General features: G+C 58.5%; 1 protein-coding gene across 4 annotated transcripts in view; it reads left to right on the forward strand.

Annotated features, from left to right (window-relative positions):
• The window catches only part of ZFAT (zinc finger and AT-hook domain containing), a 119,072-nt gene that overhangs the window by 70,835 nt on the left and 29,568 nt on the right, over window positions 1-18,669 (forward strand). For all 4 annotated transcript variants that reach the window (XM_079796544.1, XM_079796543.1, XM_079796545.1 and 1 more), the window contains exons 2-5: window positions 1,087-1,263; window positions 9,316-9,567; window positions 13,924-14,112; window positions 17,382-17,532. In XM_079796544.1, coding sequence (XP_079652670.1) covers window positions 1,087-1,263; window positions 9,316-9,567; window positions 13,924-14,112; window positions 17,382-17,532 — 769 coding nt within the window. The remainder of the gene's footprint in view (window positions 1-1,086; window positions 1,264-9,315; window positions 9,568-13,923; window positions 14,113-17,381; window positions 17,533-18,669) is intronic.

The raw sequence follows: 18,669 nt of genomic DNA on the forward strand, positions 1-18,669 counted from the left end.
GAAATAGCTCCTTTGTTGGCCTTTCGGCAGATTAATCATCCTTCATACCTGGGAAGGCAGCTACCCGCACTGGCTTCGTGTGTGCGGGCCTCTGACGTCTGCTCTGCGCATGCCTCTGAGCAGTTCCCTCTGCACCGCCCGGGCGGAGGCGCAGGCCCAGGCTGCGGGCCTGCGGGAGGGAGGGAGGGAGGGAGCGCCTGCACTCTGCCCTGCGTCCTCCGGGCCCAGGCTGCCTGGCTGTGCAGGGGTCCCCTCACCAAAGGTCGTCATTACCAAAGCCCAGCCGGCTCCTCACAGGGCTGGCCTGGGGCCACGTGGCCCTGTGGGCTCTCTCTCATCCAGGTTTCTCTCTCTCTCTCCCTTCCTCTCTCTAGAGCCAATACAAAATACTTAAAAATTCTAGCTCTTCATTGTTATTGGCTCCTAAATCTAATATTCTTACCTGCGCCTATCATTACTTTATTGGACTCGGAAATCAGGGACTTGTTCCCGTTACGTCTTCCTGTCTACCTGTTCACAGTGGGTGAACATCGTGGACGCTCGGGAGACATTTGTGGACGGTGATGACACTTGAAACAGGAAGTAAGTGGCTTAGAAAAGCGACAGATCCCATCCTTCTTGCTCCTGGTTTCCGTGCCAGCCGGTGGAGCGGTGTCCTGGCGCTGGAGAAATGCCACTTCGATCGGTTCTTGCCCCTGATTTAAGAGCGTGCAGCTAGAATGCCTACCCGCCGCCAGGGCAGTGCGTTCAGCTGAAGGTTGGATATAATTCTTCAAGTCCCGTGCTCGTTCTTACGCTGCCGTGTCGTTACTGACAGCTAGGCTGCGGGGCCGATTTGGGCAGCGGGGAGTCCGTGATGGACTTGATCCAGAAGGACCGGAGTTCTGAACACGGGGGAAGACTTCTCCGGCAGCCGGCCACGGGCAGTTCGACGGGAGCTGCCGGCTCTGCAGGTGTCCACGAGAGAGACGCAGGGTTGGAGGCTGGTGACTGCTCAGAAGGGCAGCCTTCAGGGTTTCTCTCAGGTGGGTGGGAGGGGTCATTGTTTCTGAGAAGGTGAAATAACGTGTGTATTTCTTCTTACAGAAAACCCGGCCATCTTCATGTGTAAATGCTGTAACCTTTTCTCACCAAGTCAGTCGGAGCTCCTCTCCCACGTGTCTGAGAAGCACACGGAAGAAGGGGTTAATGTGGACGAGATCATCATCCCCCTTCGGCCTCTGAGTACACCTGAACCCGCCCACCCAAGCAAAGCCGGAGACGGTAAGGCGGCTGGGGTGCTGGGCGGGGGCGCCGCACCCACGGATGTGTGTGTCTGTGACGATAGTGCAGAGTTGCTCTCAAATCCTTTGATTCTGGGTTTCTGTCTGGTATCTGGTTTTTGTCTGATGGGCACAGAAACATGGAAAATCTAAATATCTAACCCAGAAGCCACAGTAATGGTCTAGTTGTAGATCTGCTCAAATAAGATGGTGTTTGAATTCCCTGTGCCTGTAGGTGCCTGGTCAGTAGATGGATGAACGAGTGAATGAATGAACGAACGATGGAATGAATGAATGAATGAGTGAGTGAGCGAATGAATGAATTAATGAATGGACGGAGGTGGCGTCATCCAGCAGATTAAAAAGCACGCGCTGTCGTCAGATAAGCTCTGGCACCACGAGCTGCGGTCCCTGAAGCTCCCCTCGGCCTCCCTTCGCTCACTGGAAGGCGCGGGCAGATTGGCCTGGCGCAGGCGGCTGCAAGGGTGACGCAGAGAACACAGCGCAGCTCCCGGATGGCGCCTGGCACCTAGAGGACAGAAAGGGGAGCTGTTTTTGGAACATACATGATGCATAACATGCATGCTACATATTAAAAACAGATTCAAATTGCCAAAAGCTTTGATCCGCACAGACTCCTTCGTGGGCGGGGTCAGTGTGCGAGGTGGGGTACACCGTGTGCCTGCCTGGGCGTCCCCGCTGCGGGGATCAGATGCAGCCGGTGGGGGGTTAGAGACAGCGTGCAGGCCATGTAACCAGGTCCCCACAGACAGAGCCGACGCGGTACAGGAGGAGCGGCTGCAAACAGGCGTTGGCAAAAGGCCCCCACAAAACTGTGTTTATGTGGGGGGACAGCGAACGGCCAGTGTCCCCTGCAGAAGCCCGGCGGGGGCCGGGGCTCCCCTCCCAGGGGTCATGGCCACACTAATGAGCCAGTTGCTCTTTCCTGGGAATTATTCAGACGCGTTTCCAATAAGCAGGCTGGCTTATTGATCATCTGTCTGACTCAGAGGCCGAGGGGAGACTCGGACAGGAAGTGCTGTGGTTAATGAGTCCCAGGCGTTCCCGGGCTCAGAGCCGCGCAGCCGATAGAGCGGTAAGTCGCCGCGACCATCGGAGGAGCTGTCCGGCCGCGGTCAGCGCGTCAGGTGAGCGCAGGAGCCCAGCACTGACCAGTCAGGGCGCGTGAGGAGGACAAGCAGCATGTCTGTCGCAGTCGCCGTTCCTCAGCCCCCGGCCTGTGACCCGTCCTCTCCCCACCGAGAACGCCGCCGGGCAGTCCCACGGCCACGTCTCACCTGGTGTCCACGTGTGATGCTCTGCTTTGGGGAAGGGGCAAGCTGACAGAGGTCTGTGTTGGGCACCAAAGATCTACCCAATAACCCAATTACAAATACAGGCCAAGACCTGAACAGACATCTTCCCAAGGATGATGTCCACATGGCGACAGGCACATAAAAGGTGCCCCTTACTAATCGTCAGGGCAGGGAGAACCAGCGCCACCGTGAGACAGCGCCCGGCACCTGCTGGAATGGCCGTCAGCAGCACGGCGAGTGACAACGAGCTGGGAGGGCGTGGAGAGGGGCCCCTGGTGCGCCGTGGAGGGAACGTCCTTGGTGCAGCCGCTGTGGGGAAAACAGTACGGAGGGTCCTCGAGAAGTGAAAAACAGGACCGGCCGGTCCCTCTGCTGGGCTTGTATCCACAGGAAATGGAATCAGCCTCTCAAAGAGGTAACAGCCCCCCGTGTCCACTGCGTGTGAGCTATGGAAACCGCCTGAGTGTCGACGGCGAGATGAGTGGGTCTGGAAGATGCCACACACACACACACACACGCACACACATGAATGGTATTCAGCCATAAAAACACAAGGAGATTCTTCCTTTGGCTACATGGGCGAATCTGGAGGACATTCTGCCAAGCAGAATAAGCCAGACGCCGAGAGACAGACCCTGTGTGGTCTCACTTACACATGGAATGTAAACTCGCAGAGTTCATGGAACCACAGAGCAGAACGTTGGTGGCCAGGGGGCGGGGGATGGAAGGTATTGATCCAAGTGTACAGATTTTCAGTCCAGCTGGTGTGCTCAGTGGCTGAGCATCGACCTATGAACCAGGAGGTCACAGCTCAATTCCCAGTCAGGGCACAGGCTTGGGCTGTGGGCTTGGCCCCCAGCAGGGGATGTGCAGGAGGCAGCTGATCAATGATTCTTTCTCATCATTGATGTTTCTATCTTTCTGTCCCTTCCTCTCTGAAAAAAATATGTGTGTGTGTGTGTGTGTGTGTGTGTATTTTATATATATATATATATATATTTAAAAAAAAGAACTTCAGTGTGTGCATACCTGCCTTGGGTTGAACATCTGTAAACTGAGGAAAATGCATCACCTCTTCTGTAAAATTCAAATGGCAGAGAGCAGTCTTCAAGATTCCCATGGAAAGAACTTTGCAAAATCCTGTTACAAAGCTGCTCATTCTCCTTGTATCCAGCTTTGCTGATTAAGATTTTCTTCCTGCTAAAATGTAATGTGAGTCAGAGAGAAAGTAGTTTGAATTTTTCATTCCGTTTATAAATCATAAATGAATAAGTGATAATAGGGCAGATGCACTTCACATGGGATGCTGTGCGGGGGTGTCCTGTAAGGCGCACGTGTCCTGACTCCCCCCTTCCCTCCTCACCGATGTTGGTCAGCGATAGCCCCGTCCCTGGACCCTCCCTCCTCCTGGGGGCCCACCTCCCCCGTCTTTCCCACTGTGGGCCCCAAGCCCGGGGCCTCCCGCTCGCCATCCTGCAGGCTCCGGCCCACCGCTCTGCCTGGGGCCTGGCAGGGTCCGAAGGCTCAGGCAGCCCGAGGCCGCCTCTGGGAACTCGTCCCTCGGCCTGGGGCGGGGTAGGAGGTCTGTCTGGGCTCCTGCAGCCCCAGCGACGCCCAGTTCTGTCCTCCCGCGTGCATCCCGTCCCCGTCCCGTTCTGCTCGGCAGGGACGCCGGGCGAAGGCTGTTTCCGCTCTTCGGTCCCAGGTGTAATCAAATTCTCACCGTTGAGCTACTTCCATAAATTATTTTCCTTATTAACTAATTTGCTTCTGACTTAATCCTCCAGGAATACGTTTTCTGTGTGTGCGAAGACTGGGTGTGTCACTTAATTTAAAAAAGCGTTTCTTGGGACCTGAATGGCTCGGACTCTTTAATAGAGAAAACGTCTTCCAGAGTCTTGTAGTCAGACCCCCGTCCTCCTGCTCTTCCCTGTGCGGCTGGCGGAGGCTCAGTTCCTCTCCAGTGATTCCCATTCAGGCTTAACCTTCACAGTGCATTTTAGCTTGAGCGATACTTCGTTCACCCTCTAACTGAGCAGTAATGGGTTTATCATTTTGGCCCCCCTTTACAACGCGAAGGTCCCTGAGTCCTCTGGTCTATTTCATAGCCTTTTCATCTGTTCAGGCCGCGGGAGAGCCTGCCTTCTCTCCCGCTTCCTCATCAGATCTGGCTTCGGTCCCAGAAAATCGGCCTCACGGGCCACGCGCGGTCTCCCTCCTGTGCATGGGTATGTGTGAGTGTGGGAGAATGTGCGAGTGTGAGTGTGTGTACGGGTGGGTGTGAGTGTGTATATGGGTGAGTGTGGGTGAGTGTGTGTACGGGTGGGTGTGAGTGTGTATATGGGTGTGTGTGTGTGAGTGTGTGTACGGGTGGGTGTGAGTGTGTATATGGGTGTGTGTGTGAGTGTGTGTACGGGTGGGTGTGAGTGTGTATATGGGTGTGTGTGTGTGAGTGTGTGTACGGGTGGGTGTGAGTGTGTATATGGGTGTGTGTGTGTGAGTGTGTACGGGTGGGTGTGAGTGTGTATATGGGTGTGTGTGTGTGAGTGTGTGTGCGGGTGGGTGTGAGTGTGTATATGGGTGAGTGTGGGTGAGTGTGTGTGATTGTGTATATGGGTGAATGTGTGTGATTGTGTATATGGGTGAGTGTGTGTGAGTGTGTATATGGGTGAGTGTGTGTGATTGTGTATATGGGTGAGTGTGTGTGAGTGTATATGGGTGAATGTGTGTGTGAATGTGTATATGGGTGAATGTGTGTGTGTGTATATGGGTGAGTGTGTGTGTGATTGTGTATGTGGGTGAGTGTGTGATTGTGTATATGGGTGTGTGTGTGATTGTGTATATGGGTGTGTGATTGTGTATATGGGTGAGTGTGTGTGTGTGATTGTGTATATGGGTGAGTGTGTGTGTGTGATTGTGTATATGGGTGAGTGTGTGTGATTGTATATGGATGTGTGTGTGATTGTGTATATGGGTGAATGTGTGATTGTGTATATGGGTGTGTGTGTGATTGTGTATATGGGTGTGTGATTGTGTATATGGGTGAGTGTGTGTGTGTGTACACATTTGTTTATCCCAATGGAGGCTGGGCGCTGGGCTTGCTCGAGGAGGAATGTCTGTGGGTCTCCGGAGAGCCCTGTTTGCTCCTGTCCACCTGTCCCTCTGACCATCTGAGCTTCAGGTCAGGGTCGGACACGCGGAGGCAGGGAGCTGGGTGGCCCATGCCCACTTCTCTGCCGAGCTCAGAGGTCAGGCGTTGTCGCCGTGCTCTGATAGGAGCTGACACATCAGACCTGGCTTCCCGTCCTCGCTCTGCCAGTCACTCGCTCTGTGTCTCGGGCAAATGCATCCGTCTTCTTAAGCCTCAGTGTCTTCCTCTGCAGAATGGGCACAGGGCGAGTGCTTCCCTCGGGGACGTGGGGACATCAGGGCCAGCGCCTCGTGAGGTGCCCGAGATGCGCACGCCTCATAACAACGCCGAGCTGTGGCTTACACACACGCCCACGTTATTTACACGCACGCCCACGTTATTTACACGCACGCCCACGTTATTTACACGCACGCCCACATTATTTACACGCGCGCCCACGTTATTTACACGCACGTCCACGTTATTTACACGCGCGCCCACGTTATTTACACGCGCGCCCACGTTATTTACACGTGCGCCCACGTTATTTACACGCACGCCCACGTTATTTACACGCACGCCCACGTTATTTACACGCACGCCCACGTTATTTACACGCACGCCCACGTTATTGTGCTGAACCCCGCGGAGCAGGCTGAGGGCAGCCTCGCCTCCCGGCCCCAGGAGGTGTCTGCGCTGCCCATAAACCTGCAAGGCGCACGCACCCTCGCTTCCGAGACATACTCACCGTCTCCTGCAGCTTCGGGCCGGCGGGGAGTCCTGCCAGGGAGATGGCCGTCAGGCCGGCCCTGTTCACGTTCAGGTTCTTCTAGATCCGCCGGTTGGTTTGAGCAGAGATCGAGCCGCAGGGGGACTGGCAGGCCGGCCGGCCGTGGCCTGAGGCGTCCCGGAGCCCTAACTCCTGGTGTGTGACAGGCTTTAAAGGAGGAAATCAAGGCGAAAGGGCCCGGATGCACGGGAACACCGAGGCACCACGTGACCCAGCAGCGGCCTGGCCGGGAAGGGCCAGTTTCAGCCCGCGGAGTGCGAATGGCTGCGTCCGCCTGTGAGCAGCGGTTACCGAGGGGTCGCCTCCCGAGTGCGGGGCCCGGCCTTTGGTGGATCTCTCCTAGTAACGGGCTCTGTAACGTGGAGTCGGCTGTGTCTGTTTTTCACGGTAGAAACCGAGGCTCGGGGGGACCTGAACCCAGGTCGGCCCCACCGCGGCCGTGTTCTCCGCACCCACACGCCGGCACATGGCCTGTCCAGGGCCCCGCGGGCTGAGGCCTCCGCGGGAGATCGGCGGGAGCGAGGAAGCCCAGGTCTGGGCTGCGGGGCGGCTGCTTCGGGCCTTCGCTCAGCCGTGGGGAGCTCAGCCGTGGGGAGCTCAGCCGTGGGGAGCTCAGCCGTGGGGAGCTCAGCCGTGGGGAGCTTAGCCGTGGGGAGCTCAGCCGTGGGGAGCTCAGCCTTAGGGAGCTCAGCCGTGGGGAGCTCAGCCTTAGGGAGCTCAGCCGTGGGGAGCTCAGCCGTGGGGAGCTTAGCCGTGGGGAGCTCAGCCTTAGGGAGCTCAGCCGTGGGGAGCTCAGCCGTGGGGAGCTCAGCCGTGGGGAGCTCAGCCTTAGGGAGCTCAGCCGTGGGGAGCTCAGCCGTGGGGAGCTCAGCCTTAGGGAGCTCAGCCGTGGGGAGCTCAGCCGTGGGGAGCTCAGCCTTAGGGAGCTCAGCCGTGGGGAGCTCAGCCGTGGGGAGCTCAGCCTTGGGGAGCTCAGCCTTGGGGAGCTCAGCCTTAGGGAGCTCAGCCGTGGGGAGCTCAGCCGTGGGGAGCTCAGCCTTGGGGAGCTCAGCCGTGGGGACGCGGTTCCCGTTCCTGGGGTGAAAATTGCACGGGCCGCGCCACCTCTTATGGCTTCTGCGAGGAGGAGATGAGATAATGGCCGGGAAAGGCCTGCAGACTTGAGTGACACACAGAGGGCTCCCGCTGTTAGGCTCTGGATGATGGGGGCTCTGCTCTCCTCGCGCTCACCTTGTCTTCGATGAAATAAAACCCTGTGGCGGGTCCCCTCTGCCCCTTGCTGGCGCTGGGCCCTGGGTCTGCGGACTGTCCTCTGGCTGGGGCTGTGGTCTCCACCCTGGGGGTGTGGGGCGGGGTGGAGATGCACTCTGCTCGCCCCTTTCTCCCTGTTAGAAGCTCGGGCCATGGACATGAATTATTGTCCAAATGTTAAAAAAAAAAAAAAACGATTACAGAGACTAATTCATCAGGTGACACAGGCCACAGATGGCTCCTTCAGATGGGGTGCCAGCCAGGCGGTGCCCAGGCCACGCTTGGCCAAGTCACGTGACCTGGGACCACGCCACTCCACCGGCACCGCAGCACGATGCCCAGCCCTCTCTTTTTTATAAATGTGTTTATTGATTTTAGAGAGAGAGAGGAAGGAAGAGGAAGAGAGAGAGATATCCATGGGAGAGAAGCAAGGACGGGTTGCCTCCTGCCCGCCCCCGAGTGGGGATCGAGTCCAAACACCTGGCCTGTGCCCTGACCTGGCATCCAACCCTGGGAGCCTTGGTGCCTGGGACAACGCGCCTCCCACTGAGCCACACCGGCCAGGGCGCGCTCCCCCTCCCCATCCCCACCTCCATGCTGGAGGCGAATGCCTTGAAAGCAAATGCTATTTCAGAAGAAATACAAGTTGTGAAATGACTTGAAACTTGCTCTGAAGCAGCTCTGACCCTGACATGTAAATCGCTAGGTCGCTGGGAACCTCGAGAAATAGTAGGTCTTTAGTCCTCTGATTTGTGGTTTCAGATTATAATTATTTTTTCTCTTTTTGGATCAGAGCAGTGTGGCTGTGATAATTACGAGGCCTTGAAGTAATCGGACGGGCTGTGTAACGCGTCCAGAGCACGAAAAGCTACGCGGCCTCCGAGAACCCTTGACTAGTACAGAGGAGTCCTCGGTGGTTTCTGAGCCCGGGTCTCAACGGGGAGGGGGCCGGGGGGCTGGTGGTCCCCTCGTCACAGAAGCAGCCTGTGCAGAGGTCCTGCTACAACGACTTCCAAGTCACAGCATTACGCATTGATTACACAGGCTGGGTTTCCAGTCGTGAGTACGTGAAGCAGTTTATTCTTCATTTTGAAAAGTGTTTTCATGGATTTTTAGAGACAGAGGAAAGGAGAAGGATAGAGAGAGAGAAACATCAATGAGGAGAGAGAATCATCGATCGGCTGCCTCCTGCATGCCCCGCACTGGGGATCGAGCCCGCACCCCGGGCCTGTGCCCCGACCGGGAATGGAACCAGTCAGGGCACATCTCTTGGTTCATAGATTGTCGCTCAACCACTGAGCCACACTGGCCGGGCAACACCGTTTATTCTTGTATTATTATTTACTATTTATTGTATTCTTCTCCATCCAAACAACTGTAACCTACTTTCGCCCCACCCTGTATATCGGCCTGCAGATGCAACGATGTCAGCACTGAAGGTATTGTTTGCAGCCTCACGCTTCTCGTTTCTAATAGGATGTGCCACCGAACGGGTTCCCACGCCAGGATGTGCGTGTCTGCCCGGCACGGTGCCGGGGACTCATCCCGCCCTCTCTTTCCCCGCAGAGCTGTCCGTCACGAAGAGGAAGAGGGGCAGGCCCAAGGGGTCCACGAAGAAGCCCAGCGCCGAGGAGGAGCTGGTGGGGAGCGCCCTGGGTGCGAGCGAGGCCCCTCCGCGGGCCCCGGAGGAGGGCGGCAGCCTGGCCCCCCGCTGCCTGGAGTGCCCCAAGTGCTCGCGCAAGTTCTCCAACCTGCGCCAGCTGCGCAAGCACATCTGCATCATCGTGCTGAGCCTGGGCGAGGCCGAGGGCGACGCAGGTAACTGCCCGGCGGGCGCGGCGGGCGTGGCGGGCGCTCTGAGAGCTCTCACCGCTCCCGTCGGCTTTCCCGGGTCCCGTCGTTCCCTGGAAAGAGCACGTATCTATACAGCTCTCACCTCTGGGAAGGAGCGGATTTTTGTCACGATCATGAGCGATGACCGAGCGAAAGCTTTGATTGAACGTGTCCTCGGGTGGTGGGTGCCCAGGGGTGACTCGGTAGGTGATCTGGGGGTGCCGAGGGTAAGACGGTCTCCGCCCTTGGTGAGGTGAGGGAGATGCATATCAGGTCAGTAGATACAGGCAAAGGGGTGATCTTCACGCCTGCAGTTTGGTCGATAAATATTTCCAATCGTGGGGTCCGCAGAGAAAAGACAGCAGCCCGGGTCAGAGTCTGAGAAAGCCTTTCAGAGGAGAACTTTGTGCTTTGCAAAGAGCTCACAGGAAGCTGGGAAGACGGGAGAGAGGTCTCATGTACACGCCCCACCCCCAGTGGCTGCATCTCACATCACCAGGTGCAAAGTCAGGGCGTGGCCAGGGAGGTGTGCCTGTCATCCTCACACATGCAGGCAGGAGACAGCAGGGTCCCGTCACCCCAAAATCTCCCGGGGCTCCCGCTCATAGTCACCCCACCCCCACGCCCACGCCCAGCAGCCATCCATGTTCTCCAGTTCGGGAATTTTGCCATTTCCAGATCAGCTGAATCCCACTGCATGTGACCTTCTAAGATTGGCTTAGAAAACCCCCTTTTCAGACCCAGTTTCAGGATTTTATAATTGAGGAAGTTGGGGTCCCTACGGACGATCGTCCAGAGCCACACTCATTCGAGGTGGGGTCAGGCATCCTGCCACGTCTCCCCCTCCTGCCCTGCGGCCAGCCGTGCTCTACCCACTCGTGTCTTGAAACCAGGCCCCTTTCTGCTTCGAGGATCCAGATGGCGTTCATTGTAGTGCACCCCCCGTAAGAGGTAGAAACTGCGCTCCGGGCGGCTCCGAGGTGTTTCCTGCGCTGTAATCAGCCAGGCAGCGTCGGGGGGGCCCTGGCCGGCACGGCCCTTCCTAATAAGATGATCAGCTTCCTCTGGTAATGACCTGTCTAGAAACCGGCCTCGAGCTCCATCGATTTGAGTGACTAAATAGATGAGAACAAATACCGACTGGAAATGTAGAAGCTCTGGGTGTCTCTCCCTCGCTGGCCGCTGCGACGCCTCTAACATATGCAGAGATGACCTTATGCCCAGCCGCCCCCTGGCTGACAGCGATTGCTCCTGTTTGCCAAGCACAATATCACACTCGGGGAAATTCTCGTGTCATTGTTTTCATTCCTGCTCTGTAGAGAGCAGCTTCACGACATTTCACACAGCCACACAGCCGGCCTTGCCTCTTTAGCTTGTTAAAACAGTTCGAGGAATACCTTAATCAATGAGAGAAGAAAGGAAGACAAAAACCTGTTAGAGGAAAACAAAATAAACGTCTCCCCTGCCTTTGCTGTGCACTCAGCTTTTCCTTTGTTCTGCCTTTGAATAGGCAAAGGAACCAGGAGAGCAGGTTCCTTTGACGCCATTCTGTGCAGCAGCTGGTGTTTCCGAAAAGCGTTTTGCAGCCACAGAAGCCAGTACGTGGGGCTTGGACAGGGACTCCTGAGCCTTCCCGGCGTGTCATGCCGGGGGTCACGCTGTGCAGCGTGGCAGAGGTGCTTCCTCTCGTTGAGTCCTCCTTAAAGAAGAAGGCACTCGGGAAGATTTTACCTGAGATGCACTTGCAGCCTTCATGATGATTGCTTTTTTAAAAATATGTTTCTGTTGATGTCAGAGAGGAAGGGAGAGGGAGAGAGAGATAGAAACATCTATATCTATATCTATATCTATATCTATATCTATATCTATATCTATCTATCTATCTATCTATCTATCTATCTATATATATATATATATATATATATAAAAGCCTAATCTGCAAAGCGTCACCTCTGGAGTTTGACCAACGGGAGTTTGATCGCTCGCTATGACGTGCGCTGATCACTGGGGGGCGACGCGGAACGAAGGAAGGGAGGCCCCAGCTGGCAGCCGGCAGCCACTAGGGACCCTAGTGGTGCATGAATTTCGTGCACTGGGCCTCTAGTCAATAATGAAAGAGAATCATCGACCAGCTGCATCCTGCACCCCCCTCACTGGGGATGGAGCCCACAACCCAGGCATGTGCCCTGACCCAGAATCGAACTGTGACCTCCTGGTTCATAGGTCGACGCTCAGCCACTGAGCCACACCATCTGGGTGAGGGGTGACGTTCTTGTCCAGCGTCTTGGAGGCCAGTCTGGGGCTGCATTGCTCAGGGACCACGTGGGGGAAGCTGCCCTTGGGGCTGGGAGGCAGAGGGAGTGACCTCTTGCGTTGGCCGTCCGGGGCTCAGTGGGCTGCCTGCTGCGTCCTGCGTGGCGGGACCTGGTGGCAGGTGATGGAACCTGAGACACAGCGGGCTTTTAAGGGACGGTTTTCCCCAAGACACGTGGCTGCTGTGGTTTATAGCCCCCGGTTTGAAGAGGAACGCTCTCTCCCCTGACAACCGATTGCTGAGAGTGCTGGGTGATGGCCCTGGCCCGCAGCCTGGGAAGCCGGGCGGGCGTGCCGCTCCGCCTGGTGCTCCCGGGCGCCAGGAGCTGGCTCAGCAGATGCGAGGGAGGTCTCCGCGGCCGCTGAGTGTCTGCCCAGGAGGACAGAGAGGGGAGCAGATGACAGATGTGAGAGGGCAGGGCGGGGCCCATGTCTGCGGGGGAATCCGGGAGGGCTCCCAGCCTGGCATTGTGGGGGTGGGGAGGGAGGGGTGGGAGGCATTTTCCCCTCCTGTCAGTTCACCAGAAGCCTGCAGCTTGGGGCATGGGTGCCTGTGGGGAATGCTGGGGTTCCCTGCAGTCAGGATGCAGGGAGACAGGGTCACGTGGAAGTCAGAGGCCTCGTGCCCGCCTCGCTGGTTCCCCGGCCTCTCTCCGTGGGGACTGAAAGCAGGGGCACACCTGCCGGGCCTCAGAGCGTGGGAGCGCAGGGTGTGAGCAGGTTGCAGGAGGGGCGCGGTGCACGCCCCAGGTCGGGTGGAGTGACTGAGGGCCGATGTGTTTCTGAAACTGCCGTGAGCAGTGAGGGAGCGCTGGTGGGGAGCCCGGGTAGAGTCCTGGTCACTGCGCTCTGGCCGCTGTCCTGGGCCCTGCAGTAACGAGGCCGATGGCACTCGGCTCCTGGCGCCCTGAGATTTAATCAGTCCTCGGCAGTCAGGACAGGCACCTTAGGACACGTGTAACCGCAGTGCAGGTGATACGTGAACCTGTGGGCGTCTCCACGCAACCGCCCGCACACTTCACTCTTCCTCTGCCCGCGGCCGCGTCGGCCTGCCCGTGTGCGTGTCCTGACGTGCAAGGACTCGGGGGGTGAAAACCTAGACACCATCCCCCGCGGAGAGCGTGGGGTGGGAACCAGCAGCATCCCTCCCAGGGGACTCCTCCGGGACGGGATGGGGGGAGCCGAGAGCAGGGAACCGAGGTCTTACTTGAGGTGTTGGTATCCCGCAGGCTTTTTTCTTTGCAGGTTTCAGAAGCTCATCAGAGTTCAGGGTTTGTGCATGTGCGTGTGTGTGTGTGTGTGTGTGCGCGTGTATGTGTGTGTGCGCGCGTGTGTGTGTGTGCGTGTGTGTGTGTGCGTGTGTGTGTGCATGTGTGTGTGTGTGTGTGTGCCATGTGCGGTCAGGGCTGAGGAGATGGAGCGTTTTGAACCCTTGCGGGAGGTCATGCATTCATTGGTCACAGGCAGGGGCTGAGCGCCGCTGTGTGTCCCCGGGGCTGCTGGCTGTGAGGTCAGGGAGCAGAGTGTGCGGGGAGGCTGCTCCGAGGTCAGAAGGTGACATGTGGAGGGGACCTGGCCAGCCCTGCTTTACGGCTAACGATACGTAAACCTCCAGTCCGCTCATAAACATCCGAAGACCTTTCCCACCAGGCCTAACATCGCCCCAGGCCCCGCCGATGGGCACGCGCCCAGCGCTGCCATTGAGGAGCATGGGACTTAGTGTTTGTTTCCATCCATCTGCGTTAGGCAGGCCAGCGAGTGATTGCTTCCTGGCTGTAAATCGGGGTGATCTTCTCTTCTGCCCAGTGCTGTTCATCAGTGACTCAGAGTCCGGGGGCGCTCACGGAAACCAGAGAGGCCGTGCCTGCTTTATCAGCGAGGCCCAGGGCCTGGGGTGGCCTGGGCAGGGTGACTTGAATGAGAATGAAGAACCAGAGACGATGCCCGAGGGGTTGCATGGGAGGGTCACCTGCGCCTCCAACTCTCGCCGCTGGGATCACGTGATCCCTCTTGCTGTTTGCTCGTTAGGTAATGAGTCTGACCTTGAACTGGAAAAGAAGTTTAAGGAAGAAGATCGAGAAAAGGCCCCGAGGCGACCGCGGACGCAGAGGACCGAGAAGGTCCAGAAGGTCTCTTCCGGAAAGGAGGCCACGCAGGGGCCCGGAGCAAAGAAGCCCATCGTCAGCGTGGTGCTAACCGCCCACGAAGCTATCCCAGGTGACCCATCCCAGGTGACCCGTCCCAGGTGACCCATCCCAGGTGACCCATCCCAGGTGACCCGTCCCAGGTGACCCGTCCCAGTGACCTACCCCAGGTGACCCGTCCCAGGTGACCCGTCCCAGGTGACCCACCCCAGGTGACCCATCCCAGGTGACCCACCCCAGGTGACCCGTCCCAGGTGACCCACCCCAGGTGACCCGTCCCAGGTGACCCACCCCAGGTGACCCGTCCCAGTGACCTACCCCAGGTGACCCGTCCCAGGTGACCCGTCCCAGGTGACCCGTCCCAGGTGACCCACCCCAGGTGACCCATCCCAGGTGACCCACCCCAGGTGACCCGTCCCAGTGACCTACCCCAGCTGACCCATCCCAGGTGACCCGTCCCAGGTGACCCGTCCCAGGTGACCCACCCCAGGTGACCCATCCCAGGTGACCCACCCCAGGTGACCCGTCCCAGGTGACCCATCCCAGGTGACCCGTCCCAGTGACCTACCCCAGCTGACCCGTCCCAGGTGACCCGTCCCAGGTGACCCGTCCCAGGTGACCCACCCCAGGTGACCCATCCCAGGTGACCCACCCCAGGTGACCCATCCCAGGTGACCCACCCCAGGTGACCCATCCCAGGTGACCCACCCCAGGTGACCCGTCCCAGGTGACCCACCCCAGGTGACCCGTCCCAGGTGACCCACCCCAGGTGACCCGTCCCAGGTGACCCATCCCAGGTGACCCACCCCAGGTGACCCACCCCAGGTGACCCGTCCCAGGTGACCCACCCCAGGTGACCCATCCCAGGTGACCCGTCCCAGGTGACCCGTCCCAGGTGACCCACCCCAGGTGACCCGTCCCAGGTGACCCACCCCAGGTGACCCGTCCCAGGTGACCCACCCCAGGTGACCCGTCCCAGGTGACCCGTCCCAGGTGACCCGTCCCAGGTGACCCACCCCAGGTGACCCATCCCAGGTGACCCACCCCAGGTGACCCGTCCCAGTGACCTACCCCAGCTGACCCGTCCCAGGTGACCCGTCCCAGGTGACCCGTCCCAGGTGACCCACCCCAGGTGACCCATCCCAGGTGACCCACCCCAGGTGACCCGTCCCAGGTGACCCATCCCAGGTGACCCGTCCCAGTGACCTACCCCAGCTGACCCGTCCCAGGTGACCCGTCCCAGGTGACCCACCCCAGGTGACCCGTCCCAGGTGACCCACCCCAGGTGACCCATCCCAGGTGACCCACCCCAGGTGACCCATCCCAGGTGACCCACCCCAGGTGACCCGTCCCAGTGACCTACCCCAGGTGACCCGTCCCAGGTGACCCGTCCCAGGTGACCCGTCCCAGGTGACCCACCCCAGGTGACCCGTCCCAGGTGACCCGTCCCAGGTGACCCTCCCAGGTGACCCGTCCCAGGTGACCCGTCCCAGGTGACCCACCCCAGGTGACCCGTCCCAGGTGTCCCGTCCCAGGTGACCCGTCCCAGGTGACCCGTCCCAGGTGACCCACCCCAGGTGACCCACCCCAGGTGACCCGTCCCAGGTGTCCCGTCCCAGGTGACCCGTCCCAGGTGACCCGTCCCAGGTGACCACAACGGTTGGGGAGTGACAACACAAGCGTCTGGGCGAGGCTGTGCCAGGGCTGCCTGGGGTCCTGGGCAGCTTGCTCACCGTCGGGCTCGCCACTCAATCACCATGAATCGGGGACGCGGCAGTGTGACTGCCAGGGCTGCTGTGGGCAGGTAGAAAGGAACGGTGCCAGGGCTGCTGTGGGCAGGTAGAGAGGAACGGTGCCAGGGCTGCTGCTGTGGCCACTGGCTGCAGCCACCCCTCCCTCTCCTTCCTCTCCTTCCCTCTTCTCCCCTCCCCTCCCCTCCCCTCCCCTCCCCTCCTCTTCCCTCCCCTCCCCTCCCCTCCTCTTCCCTCCCCTCCCCTCCCCTCCCCTTCCTCCTCTCCCCTCCCCTCTCCTCCCATTCCTTCCCCTCCCCTCCCTCCCCTCTCCTCCCCTCCCTCTCTTCCCTTCCCCCACAGGAGCAGGCTTCTCTTCTTTTCACCGACCCGCCCTCTCCTGGACGCCCTCCCCTCACCCCTGAGTGTGCGGTTCCCTCCGCCTGAGTCCCCTTGTGCCTTTTAGCGGGCTCATCAGTGCTTACAGTACTGGGCATTTCTGTCTCCTCTCCTTTCACAGAAGGTGCAGGTGGACATACTTTACTACTTTTTCAAAAAAGGTCTCTTCCAGGAAGGGTGAGACTAAAAGCAGTTTGTGATCTTAGATTCCAAAGTAAAATAATGGTGTATTTTTTCCAATCCATTTGGAGTGATTGGTGTCAAATAAAAATTAAGTTTAGGATTTTAAGAACAGCTGCAGCCTTTTAAGCCTCTATTTTCAGTGCTAACAGTGACTCATTATTTAACGTGAAAGTGCTGAATCAATGCCTCTTAATACCTCAGTGCCGAGTACAGGGGACAAGTAGAGATGATCCTGATAAAGTTGGCGACTGGAACTTTCTGGAAAGCCACTTTACCTGCCCCCCGCCCCCGCCCCCCCAAAGCAGTGTGGGTCTGGGAACAAAGCCCCAGCCCAGAGGCTCCTGCCTCCGCGGCCTCTGGAGGAAGGCTCTGCGGTGACGTCTGACAAGCTGACGGCAGTCTCTGAGATTTCTGAGTGAGTGAGTGAGTGAGAGGGACGATTAATCTCCTTCGCTGTCCCAGCAACGGGCAGACCGGAGCTTTCCTTTACTGCACTGGATACATGCATGTGCGTGTGTGCACATGTATGTACACGTGTACGAAGTGTCTGCTGCTCTCAAAGGCCTTTGGCCATTTCCCATGTAGAATTGCAGGGCAGCGACCTCTGCGTGATTCCTGGGCGGAAGCAGAGGCCCCGAGTGGGGGGAAGGTCCTGTGGGGATGGACCCCAGCTGACCAGCGGGTCCCACTGCTTATACTGTCTCGATGCCAGTTTACTGTCACGCAGCATCCCACACGTGATTTCATGTGACACCCTGCGGGTAAACATACGCACGTACCTATCGATGTGTTTGCGTTTTCAGTCAATAGATCAAGTGAAAATGGACCTCAGCATGCTTTGATAGGCTATTAGAAAACGTGCCACCCCCCAGCACACGCACACATGTTACATGTATGAACTGAAGGGAAACTGAAGCAGGGTACAGGGCGGTAAGGAACCCTGCTCCCCAGGCTCCGCTCCTGCACGGGGCCGGGGCGGGGCCACTCGCGGCACCTCTTTGACACGCGGTGCCCTGTGCCTCCACCTCAGGTGCCACCAAGATTATCCCAGTGGAGGCGGGGCCCCCAGAAACAGGAGCCACGAACCCCGAGGCCACCCCCGCGGACCTGGCGCCTCGGAGAGGGTACCAGGAGTACGCCATCCAGCAGACGCCGTACGAGCAGCCCATGAAGTCGAGCAGGTACCGTGCCGTTCTGTGTGACCCGGTGGGGCTGGGCGCCAGTGTGCCCCCAGAGGGCGGGAGCACAGCACGTTATGCTGGCAGGGCCCTGCTTTGTATGGGACGTGGTTTCTTTTTTTATTTTATTTTTTTAATGGTTATTGATACTTAGAGAGGAAAGTGTGAGAGTGAGAGAAACATCTGTGTGAGACTAGAACAAACATGTCAAACTCGCAGCCGGCTGGCTGCATGCCTTAGCCATACGGCCCACCGGCTGCGAGTTTGACATGCTTGGAGTGGAACCTCGAACAGCTGCCTCCTGCACGCCCCCTACCGGGGATCGATCCTACAACCTGAGCATATGCCCTAACCAGCAACCTCCTGGGCATGGGATGACACCTAACCAACAGCCACACCGTCCAGGCAAAGACATTGGTTTCTTTTAAAATATATATATTTTTATTGATATCAGAGAGGAAGAGAGAGGGAGAAACATCAATGATGAGAGAGAATCATTGATTGGCTGCCTCCTGCATGAACCCCACTGGGGATCAAGCCTGCAACCTAGGCATGTGCCCTTGACCAAAATTGAACCTGGGACCCTTCAGTTTGCAGGCCGACGCTCCATCCACGGAGCCAAACCGGCAGGGCAAGGCCACTGGCTTCTCGACTTAACTGGAGAATCCAGCCCGCTGTGTGGCCAGTCCGCAGCGCAGGGAGGGAGTGCGTGGTCTGCACAGGCCCCCAGCCCGTCGGCTGTGTGCGGGCCTGCGGGGCAGCACGCTGAGCTCCGCGGAGGTTGTCCCCGGGGTCCCCTGTGTCCGGGAGAGGGGAAGGGGGCGTTCTTGCAGAGAGGACAAGCGTGAGTGCCTCTTCAACCTGGGCGGCTCTCGACTCTTCTACTCGAGGCCAGCGCAGCAGAGTGAACACCTAGCCGTGTCAGGGTCGGGGGGGGGGGGGGTGAGGGTCTGCGGCTGCCGATGCAGCGTTCGCTCTCCTGTGACCCGAGGCAGGGGTCTCGCCTCCGAGCCCACGGCACCAGCCGTAAGGGCGTCCAGGGGAGCCTGGCTCAGTGCGGTGGGGGGAGTGGGTGATGAACTACGTGGCGTGTCGGGCGCGTGCGGTGCTCTTACTGCACTGGAACATGCTGCGTGGCTG

The sequence above is a fragment of the Cnephaeus nilssonii genome, assembly GCF_951640355.1.
Source record: "Cnephaeus nilssonii genome assembly, chromosome: 18".
NCBI lineage: Eukaryota > Metazoa > Chordata > Mammalia > Chiroptera > Vespertilionidae > Cnephaeus > Cnephaeus nilssonii.